This window comes from Neopelma chrysocephalum, unplaced genomic scaffold, assembly GCF_003984885.1.
Source record: "Neopelma chrysocephalum unplaced genomic scaffold, ASM398488v2 Primary Assembly neopelma1_142, whole genome shotgun sequence".
NCBI classification, from domain to species: domain Eukaryota; kingdom Metazoa; phylum Chordata; class Aves; order Passeriformes; family Pipridae; genus Neopelma; species Neopelma chrysocephalum.
Window position 1 is genome coordinate 2,298,955 of NW_020897804.1, and position 15,346 is coordinate 2,314,300.

The window sequence follows — 15,346 nt, forward strand, 5'->3', positions numbered from 1 at the left end:
GCGCGCACCGAGGCGCCGCTCAGTTCGGGGGCGCCCACGGAGCGGCCGCCATATGCCGCGGCTGCCGCGGCGGCTCCGAGCGGCGCTGCCCCCCGGCATCCTCCTCGTCCTCCTCCTCGTCCTCCTCCTCCTCCTCACCACTCTCCTCCCCGCGGCGGGCGCGGACGGAGCGCGGCGCCTCCATGGGAAGTTCGCACCTCCTGAACAAGGGCTTGCCTCTAGGTAACCATCCGGCCTGGTCGCGGCGGGGCGGGGGACGCAGACACAGACACACACCACACACACACACCCGCACGCACACACACAAACACCACACACACGCACACGAGCGGCCGCCGCCGCCGCGCTTTGTGTGCCCGTCACCGCCGTGTGCCCTGGCGGCCGCAGCGCCGGCGCAACTTTGCCCGGTGGCGGCTGCTGCTGCTGCTGCTTTATTCTTGGTGAAAACATAAAGAGGAATAAAAAAACCGAGCGGCGGAGGGGGGGTGGGGGCGAGAGTCGTCCTGAAGCGCCGAACTCGAACGGCCCTGGAGCTGCGCCCCGGAGGGAGCTTGGGGTGTTCTGTGCTTCCAGGAGAGGGCTTGGGGTGTTCCGTCGTTCCAGGAGGAGATTTGGGGTGTTCTGTTCTTCCAGGAGAGAATCTGGGGTGTTCTGTCCCCCAGGAGAGGATCTGGGGTGTTCCGTCGTTGCAGGATGCATCTGGGGTGTTTCGTCCTTACAGGAGAGGGTTTGGGGTGTTCCGTCCTCCAGGAGAGCGTTTGGGGTGTTCTGTGCTTCTAGGAGGAGATTTGGGATGTTCTGTCTTTTTAGGAGGAGATTTGGAGTGTTCTGTCTTTTTAGGAGGGATTTGGGGTGTTCTGTCCTTCCAGAAGAGGGGTTTTTGGGGTGTTCTGTCCCCCAAGAGGAGATTTGGGGTGTTCCGTCCCCCCGGGATGGATTGGGGGTGTTCCGTCCCCCAGGATGGGTTTGGGGTGTTCCGTGCCCCCTGTCGCCCATGGGGTGAGCGGTGCGGGCTCGGAGCTGCGGGAAAGCTGGGCCGGTGTTTGGATAAACAGGAAGTTTAAAAGCAGCGTTTTATTGCTGTAAAAAGTGCTCAAGGCCTGGCTGGTGGGGTGGTTTTGGCAGAGCTGCGGACGGGTTGTGTATCAGAGGTAAGGCTCTGCGCCCTAAATATCAATTTCTCTTCTTTCATCTTCTTTTTTATTTTTTCACTCTTTTAATTTTTATTTAAAACATGCATTTATGCCTGTTTTGTTTAAGGTAACGTGAATAATATGCGCAGGGTGTTGTTTCAGATACACCTCCAGAATTGCTTGGCATAAATTCTCATGTTAATCTGAAGGTGATTTTTTTTTTCCCTGCCCCCAGACATAAGGAGACAGAATGTCGATTCTGTTTATAAACATTATCATTTTGTAAGCAAATGATACTAAAAGGAGCCTACAAAGCAGAGAATGAGCCTGTTTGCTGTGTAGCTATGAGTCAATCTGCTATGCTGCTTTGTTTTCCTCTCAAAATTTAAATTCAAAAGTCAGGGTTTCAGTCATAGTACCGAGCTGGACAAAATAATGGTAGAAAACCCTGTCATCAGTGTGGGTTTTCAGAATTTCACCTGTTGTAACCTAAAAATTGAACAATTTAATGTTGCCTTGTATTTTAATAAGTTGTTCTTATCAGGAAGAATGTTTGCTTTTAGGCCACGATGGAGCAGCTAAAGATAATCATTCCTTTGGCCTCATTGATAATAATGAGGCCTAATAAAGTGAAGTGAATGTGTACTTTCTTTCCCAGTGAATTAAAATTAACTGTCATATTTGAGATGTGCATACGTGTTTCGAGTGCATTGCACTGATTCCTCCTCCAGGGTCTTAAAAGATGTAAATATTCTTATTTAGTATTCAAGCCCCCTGGCAAGTAGCCTGGTGCCCTTATTAAAATATTTTAAATCTCATTATTATATCCCACTAGGAAGGGAGCAAGAAAATAATAAGAAAAATAAAATATATTTAAATTATTTCAGATTGAGATCGCATTGAGTAACACTTTAAAAATCTGTTTGTTTTATAAACAAAAAGGGTTAAAAAGCTGAGTATAAATTAGAATGCTAGCAGAAAGATAATTGTCCAGTGCATCCCTTTGTTCTGTGCTCTTATCTGTTTTATCTATTTTTAGCTGTGCGTTGGTGAGGCAGGCATGTAAAATTAGCAGCCCAAAGTGCTAACTTTAGTGTATTTTATAACATTGCTCTTTATTGACCCCCAAAGGCAGCAAGATTTCAATATTGGAATTCCGCAGTGTTTGACAGATACTGTCTTCTTGGGTTAATTATTATGTCAGCCATCCCCAGAGTAAGGTAGTGACAAAATATTTTGCCCGCTTGCAATTCACTGGTGTATTTCGAACTAAAATGAAACAAACAGCCCTCTTCACCCAGCCTGAACAAGAAATGGGTGTTTCTGAGGTGGCTGCAATTCATAAACAGATGAGAGAAACGGGAGAGTTAAGCTTGTTCCTCATTTTTGTCATTTTGTTCATGTAAAGAATACTTGGGATGTGAATGGAGTTTGTTTATGTTTGATGGCACAGAGTGTGTAAACTGGTGCAGAGTCAGTGGTGTGTTCTCTGTCCTTCTGTAAACACCTCCTCTCCCCCCCCCCCCAAATAACAGATCCAATATTTCTCCATCAGTGATCGTGTTATTTCATTACTGAATTGGCAGGTAAAACAGTAATAATCCTGAGAATTGCTGCAGTCGTGCTCAATAGAAGAGTTTAGTCAATGAAACTGCTATTTTGAAAGGAAACTACTCCAGTCACCTTTGTGAATTTTTCAGTTCTGTGTTGTCATACGTAGTTAAGGAGCAGCTGGAGCGTGCGGTGTTCGAGCAAACTGAACACTCCGTGTAGAAAGCTCATCATCGTAAATATTGTATATGCTGTGATACTTTATCATCATGTGGAGTTCTGATAGCACGATAAAACAAATTACGAGTGCCCTTAGGTTTGTCAGTTTGGTTACCTCTTGACTTGTCCTTCTGAATCATAAAGATAAATAGCATCTGCCCTTTGTTAAAAATGGGAGATCCTTCAATTTATTAATCTCCCTGTTTCTGAGAGCTATTGTTTTATTTACAGTGTAAACAGAGCGGTCACAACGCTCAGCCAAAAGTGTGATCTGAGAGATTAGGATTGGGCTGGATAATGTGGAGTGTTATCATACAGATACAGTGGTGCACTTGCCAATGTTTTGAAACATAAAGTCAATCCCTACTTATCAAATAAGAACATCAGCCACAGGTTGGTGACTAGGCTGGGCCATCCCTTTTGGGGAGAAAACTGACAGTCTCCTAAAGTACCTGTTTATATGAATGCCATAAGTGGGGGGGAGGGGGGAGGAAGTTAAAAAAGCTTATTTTCACAGAAAATAGTTTGAACAGTGATAAGTGTGCAGAAAGGCACAGATTTTAATGTCTTTTCAGCAAAGACGCCGAGGAGCAATGTCATATTTAATTTGTTTATGTGAAATACACTATCTCGTATGGCCTTTTTAGCCACCAACGCGCTTGTAACAAACGTGGGTAGAGCCCTTCCCAAATCTTCATTTGTGAAGCCCAGCCATGATGAATGTGAAATACAGCACTCAAAAGTGTGCAGGTATTTTGGACTACAATTGCTCGTTACCTTTTTGTCTTGCCCTACCCACGACGCGTTTGTAATAACTGTGTTTCTTGAAGCTTATCTGGAGAGCTTGGCTGCCCGTGTGTGAGAGACCCGCCTTTAAGAGTAGTAGTAGTCAGGTTTTCGCCTCCCAAGCCAGCTGGGAACATTGATGAGGTGATACTCCAGCATGTGTCAAGCTTTTCAAATCCCATAGCAGTTGGCAGTGCAGCAACGTAGCAGCCTCCTCTGAGGCTCCCTAACCTCCTGGCCCCATAATTATTTATTTAGTGTGAGAGTAGAGATGGAGTTACACTTTTAATACGTGTCCTAAACTTTAAGGTGAGGATAAAAGCTGTAGTACAGAGCCCTTTAGCCTTAATTCCTCACCCGCACGTGCTTTCTCGCTCCCAGACAGCAAAGCAACGGATTTACAGTTTGGGAAGACAGAAGTTCCCAGCTGTAGTTTCAGGTCTCTTTCTCCCCTGCTGCCTTGAGAGCAAAGATGATGATTCATTTTAATCTGCAAATTGATCAGGAAAACATGCATTGCAGATAAATCTAAAATTAACATTTCCTGCTGAAATGTAACCCTTTGCTCCCTCACCAGTATTCCTCTGGGAGAACTGGAGCAGTGTAGCGGTGCTTCCAGTTGTGGTGGGTGGTTTATAGGATCTCCGAGCTGTGATTATGACAGGATCTTTTCCAGTGCACGGTGGTCCTCAGCCCAGCTCTCCAAATGATTAATGTGATCAGAAGTGTTTTGGGAATCTGGCAGTATCAGCACTGTCTGAGTGGTGTGCGGCATCGTGTGACAGTGTTGAGTGAAGGAGAAATGTAGTGTGTCCCAAATTGTTTATGATGCAAAAAAGGGTGCTGAGAGTCCCTGGATTAGACTTTTTTTGGCGCTTTTGGGGCCCTTTGATGTTTGGCTTTGTTGTGATGGTTGAGGAGAGTAAAAACTTCCAAATTGTTTTTAAACTCGACCAGAAACCAGTCCGGTTCCTCGAGGAATACGAGACAGTCCCCGGGCTCCTGTAATTTGTGCCGCCTGGTAGCTGCTATCTGTGGCGCCTTGGGATGGGAGGATCTGGAGCTCGGCGTTCCTGAGCCCCACCCGTGGGCTCTGGATACTGGAGCACCCACCTGGGAGCTGCTCTGGGGATGGCTCCCCAAACCCAGGTCCTTACCCAGTAGGTGCTCCAACAGTAATGAATTAATAATCAAAAAAAACCTTCACAGGGTAAAATTAAACCCCAAATAAAAAGAAATCGCTCAAAAGAAACCTCTAGTGAAAAAACATTTATACATTAGATGAATAGGTTAATTGTTTTTTGATGTGCAAAACATAACGTGTATGTTTGCTATAGCAGAGCAAGAATTTAATTTTTGAGGAAGATGATTGTAAATTAACTTGTCTCTCTTATGAAATATTTTTGTCATTTCATCTCAAACATATCATGTTTCCTGTATTATTATTCCATTTACTAATTATCCAGTTTGTGTCTAATCAACATAATTGAAAATTGACATTGTTTGATTTTTTTTCTTTGAACTGAGCACTGCTAATGCAGTGACATGTTTCATGCTGGTATTTATTTTGGACGAGTGGTGCTCATCTCTGCATTTTCATCTTTTTTTTATACCTACCTATTTCAAGGGGCTTTTGGAGGAATTTCCTTACAATGTAACCTCCCAGGGTAGTCAACCAGAAGGGATTCTCTGCAGAAAGCAGAAAAAGCTGGCCCTGGGGGCTGGGGACAATTGTTGAGATAATTGTGAAGTTGTGGTACTAATAGAAAGCTTTTATTTCAGTTGCACATGAAGCCTTTTTATTTCAGTGTTAAAGCACGAGGTAATGTGATTACATAATTTTGCCTTACGTGAGGTATTTTAAGGCATATTTTAACAGTTCTGTTTACAGGTCAGTGGATGTCCCTTCTCTGTGCCCAAACCACTTTCAGCGAGTTGTGTCACCACCGGCAGAGTTACATAAGTCTGCAGTGAGAGTTGTTCACGCTTTCTGACTCTGTGTGTGCCAGGGCTCACCATGTTACCCCTCCTCTCCTTTGAGTCTATTTAGGGGAGCTCTGATGCCAACTCAGAAAAAGGGAAAGAAGCAGAAAAACATTTTTTACTTGACTTGAGTCACAGTTCCAGATTCCTGTGTGCATCCAAATGCTGTATTGTTGGATGTGCACTAATGGTCTTCCTGAACAGCCCCAGTATTTTTTGATAGATTCCATCTTCTGCTGTCGGACATGGACACACCCTGTGATAAGGGGGTTGTGATGGAAGCTTTAATAGTGATGAATTCTCACACTGCCATGGGGAACATGACAAGAAAGTAACTTTTGCTGCCTTTTAAAGCAGACGTGGCTTTTGCACCTTCTGTGCCTGGTTCACACGTGACCTTCTGCAGCGAGAAATGTCAGTAGTTGGGGAAACCACAGTGTTATACAGGTTCACCTAAATGGCTCTGGTCTTGTGCAAGAGGGATGTAGGCCCTCACTCTTGTTGGACAGTCAGAGCAGGGTCTAACGACAGCAGATAGTGGCTTAGGTAAGCTGAGCTCTAGGGGCAGCAGCAGAGTGGTCCTGCTTTGTTTTGCTCATATCAGAGCCTCCAAAAACCAGGCTCACTGCTGTTGCTGCTGCCGTGTGGCAGATTGTCCCTCTCTCCCACTCTCTAAACACAATCAATGGGAATTAGCCCATGGCTGCGATCTGATGATGGCAGGAATGGCAGATCGGACTCTCCAAGGCTGTCCCTGCTGCATTCCCATCGGGTTCTATTCCTCTCCCATGGCAGGAGCATACACCCTGTGCCATAAAGCCCTGTGTGCCTGGCCAAGCAGAGGAATGGCCAGTCAGAGCTCAGGGAGAAGACAGCAGAGAAGCAGCACTGCAGGGTATTTTCATCATCATCTACTACACATACATTTTTTTCACTCTGCAGTATGTCATCATAGCTCCTGGGTGAGTCAGAAGTTGGGAGAATGAGCCAGAAAGGAGCTGTACTAGGATGTGTGCTCTCCACTCGGATTGGGCTGATGTGCAGGAGGGTTTGCAGGAAGAGGGAGCTGCCCCAGGCAGCTGTTAGTCAGACCTACAGTCTGCAAGAGGTGCTGCTGGGGGCTGACAGACAGTAATGACTGTGCCACTGGTGCAGATCCTGGTATCTTTAATTTATAATTGTGAAATTTCCATTGGCTTCTGTGGGATCTTTACCTAAATATGGATTTTCAGAATTAACCTTCTATTTTAAGCCAAACGACCCAAAATTGATGTTGCTTTTTGCATATTTGCAGCATGGCACTCTCAGTCCCATAAAGAAAATATATGGCTTAGCAAATGCAGTGGTGTGGAGCACTTCATCAAAATTCCCAGATGAGTCAAATTTCATTAGGTGGTTGCAGCCAGTTTGTCTCTTGCTGAGTGCGTAGCTTCAGCCTTTGCAGAGTCATGCAGGACAAAAGTGTTTAGCAGAGATAACCACAAGCCAGTCTCCAAACTCTTAAACTGATACTTAAATATTTTTCCACTTTAATGTGTTGTACCAGATATGTTAAACTGTTTATTTTCAACCGGGTAATGAGCGTTTTCACATTTGTGGTCTACCAACCATCTTAATGCGTGTCTGGTGCTTCACTGAACAGTATTAATGTGTATCACAGCCTTTCCCACGTCGTTGATTTTTCCCGTTCATATAATCAGCGTTACTGAGAAGTGATCTTCAGTAATTCAGTGTTGTATGCTGCATTCCCAGGCTGACTGGAACTGGCCAACTAATTCTGTCTTAACACACTATTTTTTGACTAAGAAAAGTCGTTAAGATACTGATCAAAGCCACTGCAGCATTTTAGGTTTTATTTTACATCCTCACCAAATTGTCTCCCACATGCTAAAAGCCTGCCTGTGCTGGTTGTGTTCCTTTCCTGGCCTGTACCAGGGTTACTGTCTTTCACTTCTGCACTAACAGAAAGTCTTGTTCATTTTTGGTTGGTTTGTATTAGGCTTCAGGATCTTTTAAGATAAAAAAAATGCACTGTCAATTTTCAGTACTTACATAAACCATCTGAAACACTACCTTCCCCCTCAGTCAGGATTTGTAGTTAATGCTGCAGTTGCTTTATTCCATGAATTCTGTCAAATTTTCATTCATTTTTTTTCAGCTCCTGTGAGACTCTCAAAGCCAGTTGGAATTGTGTTGAATTTGCAGATAGTTCTCAGTGTGGAATCTTTTCTTGCTACCCTGAAACTGGTGTGGCTTCCTACATCTGCCATGCTCAAGCTTGGTGGTCAGCAGTTCAGCTGCCACAGCACTACTCCTTTGTGAACTTCAAACTCAGCACCACCGGGCAGTAGATTTTTTTTTTAAATTATTTTTGCGAGCCAAAGCAGCATCTAAAATGACCTTTTATCTGTGTAGAGCTGGATGTATTTTAGCCACACCAGTCTAGATAAAAAGAATGTCTTGCATTTTTTAAAAGCTTGTGGGAGGAGGCCCACAATAGAGGCTCCATTGTGCTGTTAGTACTGAGCGTACAGGAAATCACAAATTAGCTATGACGAGAGTATTGCAGGGGAGTTTTAAGTTTACTTAATTCCCATAGTATTGTATGGTTTTGAAAGGGTTTCACAATACATTGCCTTTTGCATCTGGTTGTGTGTGTTGTTTGTATATTTGGCAGACTCCTGTTCTAGGCTTTCTCTTACCATGTCTTTGTTTGAAAGGTTTCATATTTTGAATCCAGATGACTTTCCCTTCTTACTTACTGCAAATACAGAGGCGTACAAATACGCTTGGCATTTATCTCGTGACCACCCTGCAGCCCTCTAAAATTTAAATCTAGCACTGTATATTCAGCAGTGAGAACCATCTCCTCAGAGCAAGAAATAGAGAAGGTTTTCAAAGATGAAACAGTAAGCTGCAGGCGCAACTTTTCCTTTCCTAGCAGATTTTGATCCTGCAGGATGTTGAGTTATTCAGCTTCCGCTTGATATCGACGAGAGTTGGAGTGGGCTCACAAATCCATAGAATTATGGCTGCATCCTACAGACTAAACCCAAGTTATTACAGGATAACCCTTCTTGTTAAAATTTTGTCCAAAGATTGGTTTGGCTCAGTACTTGCAGTTGAGGAACAAGTTCTGCCACTCAGTTGAAAGACCCAGGATTATGAGGACTCTCCAAAATCATGAGTCTTATTTTCTTAATCTTGTGAATAAAGGAAGTACAAAACAGTGTATTGTTGCATGGAGCTGGTAATTTAGAACTTGAAGTACTGTGAATATTGCAGTTTTGCATTGATTTTCATAACTTTTCTGGAATCTTCCCTCTGGACTGTTTTTTAAGCCTGTGAAATTCTGGTAGTGATTTTTCTGAGCTTTGTGGCTTTTTTTTTTTTTTTTCAAAAAATACATTAAAAAAATCTGTTAACAAATACATAAATAGAAACTATTTTCTTGCACCCACAGTCAAATGGGAAAAAAAAAACCTCCAAGAAATTAAAAATGAAGTTGGGGGTTTTTAACTGTCCTGGGGATACTGTCTTATAGAAATGATGAATATTTCGAAGTATGTGTTACACAATTCTAGCAGCTATTGAAATGCTCTGAAGATTTATTGGCAAGAGGGGAATTTTTTTTCTTTTTTTTTTGTGTAGGAAAAAAGGATCTCAAAAGTCATCTAGTTCTCAGATTTTCAAAGAGAATTAGTAAAAATTAATTTTCATTTTGGAAGACTAATTCTAAAAAGAAGATTAAACAGTGGTTGTTGTTATAAATGGTAAATAACCTCGCTTGTTACATCTAAGATGCCTTTGATCACAGAAGTGCATAGTGAAAGAAGCAGGCCATGAATAAGCCATATGATACCTGGGAAACTGCTTGCATTTAATTAAGTACAATTTTAAATCAAGTTAGTGAAGGTAGTGCAAACCTGTTTGAACTTTTGTTTAAGAGTAAACTAGGCTTATTTCACATTTGCATTGAGATATTTAGGAATCAGCAAAACCAAATCAAAATGTGGTACTTTGCAATGACTTTAGGTTAGGCATGTGTGTGCTAGTTTCAAAGCATACTTTGGCATAAATACAATTTCTTTGGGATTTGTACCTCTCTATAAAAGGAATGTCTCCAAAGGACCTATATTAGGAAATTTTTGTCCTATATGAAAACTGAATCACCTTCTTAAAGTCTTTTTGTTTGTTTTCTTTGCTTATAGAAGAAGTTTCTTATTACTAAAAATCTTGGGTGAGTGCTGAAGTCAAGTGAAGTGCAAGGATCTGACTTTCAGGGCAAATTTGGTCTAATTTTTTACAGGAGAATTGGAAGATACAGGGGAGCAGAGATGGCAATGCTGGCAGATGTCCCAGGTGGCTGTGGAACGACCCACATAGTCACGGTGGTTCTCTGACACTTGTGAGAAGCCTCAGAAGTGACCTGGGATAACTCACCAAATTTGTCTATGCCCGGTCCCACCCTGCATTCAGTGCACGCAGTGATGATGAGCTTACCTGGGAAAACACTCTGGGATCTGTGGGAAATGGCACCAAATTAGGAATAGGATTCTGTAGTTAATGGTGCTCCGAGTAGGTGCTTGGTAGATCTTGTTTGTGCTTTGTTTTATCACAGGGAAACAGTTTGGGAGGCAGCAAGCTTCCAGTTGTGAGCTGGATTAAGGTAAATGCACTTATTAAAAAGGCAACCTGTGGCTTGACTGAACGCAGCGCCGTGCAAAATATTCCGCTGTGATGGAAGGGCTTGCTTTTTCCAAATTAAAAATGTAATTTCCACCATTAAAGCTCTTCCTCTTTAAACAGTAAAAAAACCCCAAACCCTCCTGTATATTTGAATCGGGAGGTTGTATTTCACCAATTAGCTTGACAGGACGTGCACACAAACGAACGGCAAAGTGCTGGTAAGTGAGGAGACTGCAGCTTCAAGTGCTGTGCCCTGAAATATGGGGATGGTGTGTTGGCACTGAGCACTCTTGCTCCTGCTGAGATACAGAGATGTGATTGCGAGCTATTTTTACTTAACGGTTGAACTTTGGAAGAGAAGGAGAAAGGGATAATTTCTTTCAGTTTGAGTTTGCACATTGTGCGACTTATTAAAAACTTCAAGATGACTGTTAAGTAAAGACAGCTACTTGAAGTGCCAGATGGAAAAGAGCAAGAAAAATGCCGTCTGTTTAAAACAGAGAGGGGATTTTTGCTCATTTTGTATTGGGGTCTTCTCAAGTCCACACAGTTGCTGTACATGGCTCTCTCCAGTTCTGTTTAATATCTTTATCCATGATCTGGACAAGACGATCAAGGACACCCTTAGCAACTTCTCAGATGACACCAAATTGGGTGGGAGTGTTGATCTGCTGGAGGGCAGGAAGGCTCTGCAGAGTGGTCTGGACAGGCTGGAAAGATGGGCTGAGGCCAGTGGTCTGAGGTTCAACAAAGCCAAGTGCTGGGTCTTGCCCTTGGATTGCAACAACGCCATGCAGAGCTACAGGCTGGGGGCAGAGTGGCTGGAAAACTGTCCAGTGGAAAAGGACCTGAGGGTGCTGGTCAATAGTGGCTTAACATGAGCCAGCGTGTGCCCAGGTGGCCAAGAAGGACAATGGCATCCTGGCCTGTGTCAGGAATAGTGTGACCAGTGGGACAGGACAGTGATTGTCCCTCTGTACTGGGCACTGATGAGGCTGCACCTCTAATCCTGTGTTCAGTTTTGGGCCCCTCACAGCAAGAAGGACATTGAGGTGCTGGAGTGTGTCCAGTTGTTCAGCCTGGAGAAAAGGAGGCTCAGGGGAGACCTTTTTTGTCTCCACAACTCCCTGATGGGAGGTTGTGTGGGTCAGTCTCTTCTCCCATGTAACAAGTGACAGGACAAGAGGAAATGGCCTCAAGTTGCGCCAGGGAGGTTTCAATTGGATATTAGGAGGAATTTCTTCATAGAAAGGGTTTTCAGGCACTGGAACAGGCTGCCCAGGGCAGTGGTTGAGTCACTGTCCTTGGAGATATTTAAAAGACTTATATGTCTTTTATAAGATGTGGCACCTGGGGACATGGTTTAGTGGTGATCTTGGCAGTGCTGGTCTTTTCCAACCTAAAAAATGGTATGATTCTGTGTTGTGATTTCAGTTGTGGGGCCCATGCAGATATTAGATGCACAGCAAGATGCATTTCTCTCTTTTTAGTTGTATGACAGAATGCAGGCTTCAAACAATATCTTTATCATGTGGTTGCAGCTCAACATCACAGCATTGGGCTGCATTCCTGAAATTGGGATGGCACTTTTTTTTAATTCCTACTCATATTGTCCAGCAAGTGCTCCTAGCGGCACTGCAAACATTTCTGCTATTTTAGAAATGTGCCTGCTTTCTGCAGAGCTGCCATGGATTGTGAAATATGGTACTGGCTGTTCCGGTTGGATGCGAGACTCCTTGGTTCATTCTTTTGCAGAGTAGTCCATCATCTTGTTATGACCATTTTATATGGATTTAGTTCAAGGCCTATGTTAGTTTATACATAACTTGGAATAATTGGAAAATGTGAAAAATGTGGAGTATTCTTCAGTTGACTAAAATTTTAAGAGGGCGTTTTTTCCTGCTGGCTTCTGGAAGTTAGCCAGGTGAAAGTTAGCATTCCCACAATACCTTTTCTGTGGGATAATGGGCAGGTTCAGGGCAGCATTCTTTCTTCCATTTATATAAACAGACTGTGCTGGCCAAGGCTAAGAAGTGTTGCCGAACATGAAATTGTTGCTGGTTTCCCTCCTAGTTGTTGCTCTTTTGAGAATGATTTATTTTTTCTTTACTTCATTATTGTTCTCCTCTTCATATTTAAATAACATGGAGTTTTCTGTTCAACCATTTAGGATCTTGCCCAGGGCAGTGCTATGTGAAAAATCCATGTGCTCTGTGGATGATTTCATACATGCTAGTGAAACGATGTCACCAGTAGAAAACTGACTCTCAGAAGGTTCCAAAAAATAGAAAGGTGTTTGTAGAACAGAAGAGACTCTTTGACAATAGATGAAAAGAGGTAAAGGTCTGAGAAGCTGAACTGACCTTTCATCTTACTCGGCTTTGCCCACCCCTGGTCCTTCCAAAACATAGCAGGAATTAATTGTCAGGGAAGCGTGGAGCTGGGAGTGCAGGTACTGTCAGACAGCTTTCACTTGCTGCTGTTGCTCTGAGCAGGGGTAATTTTTATAATATTTAAGATAGATAGGGATTTATCAAAATACATTTTTCCCTGTTGGAATTCATATCTTTGTACTTTAGGAGTTGCTGAAGAGGTCACATACCACAAAGGTTATTGTGAAGTGCATGACTTTACATACAGAGTTTTATCAATTAGGAATAGTCTTAAGCGTGTCTTGAGTGTATGTGTACATTTTTTGTATTAGTTTTTTTTTTTAGGATCCCAGACAGGAATTTAGTGTGTATTGCCTGAAAGTAATAGTTTATACATGAAGAAATATGCAGAAATCATGGCCTCTCCACACAGATGAATAACCATTTTTTTTGGCTTTTGGAAGAGTTGCAGAAATGCTGGGTCAGTTGGCAGTGTCCAGCCTTAAAGAGAGGGTGACGAAAGGTAGTCAGAGGCATAGAGAATTTCAGAGATGCTAAATGTTTGCTGTGCAGTTGTCTTGGGCTGTGACATAAACATTGCTCTTGTTAAAAAAAATAGAATCATCTTGGTGACTTAAGAACTTTTCAGCTTAGGTCTTTTCTACTAGAATATATTTACTTTTTGCCTTTAAATGGTAAAGCTTTCCCTAGAAAATGGATGGTTTTTTGTTATCATTGCCTGTTTAAAAGGTCAGCAAGGAACTTACATCTAAAAAGTCATTTCTTAGTAACTTCTGAATAGACAGAGGAAGAAGGTCTGGTGAAATGAAACCCTTAATCTTTCGTGCTGTCTAGATAAGCAGGAACATGGCTGCATAACTATTTTCTTTTATCCACTCATGTCACTGAGGTTCCTACACAGACTGAGGGTAGTAAATGAAACTAAAAATCATTTAATGTAAACTTTGCATTTTTCCATGCAGTGTATAGGCCCATTGTCATGTAATCTGTGTTTACATTCAGTAGGGTGGATACAAGCTCTCGTTTTTCTGTTCTCATGAGGAATGTGAAAAAACAGTAAAATTCAAATGCACTGAAATTAATTGTGCATTTCTCGTTAATGGTGGGATTTCCAGCTTCCCGTTCTATGACATAATTTTTCATCAGTTTCAAACCTCTAACGACTTTGAATATGTTTTTAAGAACTAAATTGGAAGAAAAGCATTGTTGCTTCCTTGATAAAGACATACTAATATACATAAATTTAGTCTTCAGTTTGTATTAGTTTGGAATACAGGGTTTATGAGCCTATTAGTTGGGGGTTATTTATTTCTTGAGGTTTTAAGGAACATATACTCAAACTGCTGGTTTTATTGTGTGTCAGTATCTTGGAACCTGCTATATTTAGATCTGTAGCATTCTCATCTGTTCAGTATTTCTAAGCTGTCTTGCTTAAGTCTGATTTTTCCCCATACAACTGCATATATGTGTGGACTGTATATCCCATGACTTTATCTGTGAACTTCTAACTTAGTTTTTTGCTGTAGTAAAAAACCAGTTGTTAGTGGTAGCATGCTTTTATCTGTTGTGAAGTCGAATTCACTCATACACATAGAAAATATTAATTAGAACAGATTATCAAATATATATAAATATTAATTAGGTTAGATCTGTGCACGTTGTCCTGTGAGCTGCTTGTGTGCAGATCCATATCTGCTCATTCCTAATGGGCTTGATTTTGCAAGGAACACTCAGATAGCGACAGCCTCACTCTGCAGCCAGCTCTGCTGACCGACTGCAGAACCCCAGAACAACTCTGTGAACGAGGAACAAAGCAAGACCTTCTTAAAGACAAAAAATAAAATCCTGATGAAAGATGTGCACAGTGTGCACTTGGCACTTTCATGTCAACCAACTGTGAAACCTCCGTGAGAATTGTACAAGTGTTCCCTCCTCTTTAATAGAGGTGTTCTGTATCCTGTTTTTCTTGACTAGAGACTGACAGCTTTTAGAAGTATTGTAATGATGAAGTGTCATTAGCTGTACACCATTCATGTCTTAAATTGCATCCTTTGTTGTATTCTTTGCTATTCTTGTAAAATAGTTGGGTATGGTCAGGATCTTGATTTCCAGCACTTCTACTTGCTTTTTATTTTCTTGTTTTTGTAGGTTATTCATTTTTTGTTGGATTATGTCTTTCTGTGATCAGTTGGCATGGAAACATGGCTCCCTTATAGGCCAGTTGCTTTTAGCATTAATTTGCAGGTACTTGTTTTTGAATGTGAAAATAGAAGCCATTTATGTTCTTCATCATTCCCCATCATTAATACTTGCATGCTTTCTGATGCAAAGTAAATTATCTTTCCTTCTGTCTTATAGAGGAAAATGTACTCCTTCTTTTAACAGAGGAAGAAAAATAATTACTCCATCGCGTGCACTGTATTATGAAGACAGTACTTCATATAAAAATTGGTTTTATACATATAACTTGACAGAATCAGTGAAACAAAGACTAACACAAAATCTTTATTTAAGCCTAGAAGGCATGTGATACTTCTCAACAGTGCAAAATCACAACACTCAATTTTTTTTTTTAAACGTATTTAGTGACAT

At 42.0% G+C, this 15,346-nt stretch overlaps 1 protein-coding gene across 8 annotated transcripts in view; it reads left to right on the plus strand.

Annotated features, from left to right (window-relative positions):
- Nucleotides 1-15,346, plus strand: part of CTBP1 (C-terminal binding protein 1) — a 243,836-nt gene that overhangs the window by 176,636 nt on the left and 51,854 nt on the right. Inside the window, exon 1 of one of the 8 annotated variants that reach the window (XM_027699942.1) lies at nt 24-222. The exons of 6 other annotated variants lie outside the window; for them this stretch is intronic. In XM_027699942.1, coding sequence (XP_027555743.1) covers nt 183-222 — 40 coding nt within the window. In that variant the 5' untranslated portion in view covers nt 24-182. Of the gene's footprint in view, nt 1-23; nt 223-15,346 lie in introns of those variants that run through there. One more of the 8 variants, XM_027699945.1, reaches the window with a different exon arrangement.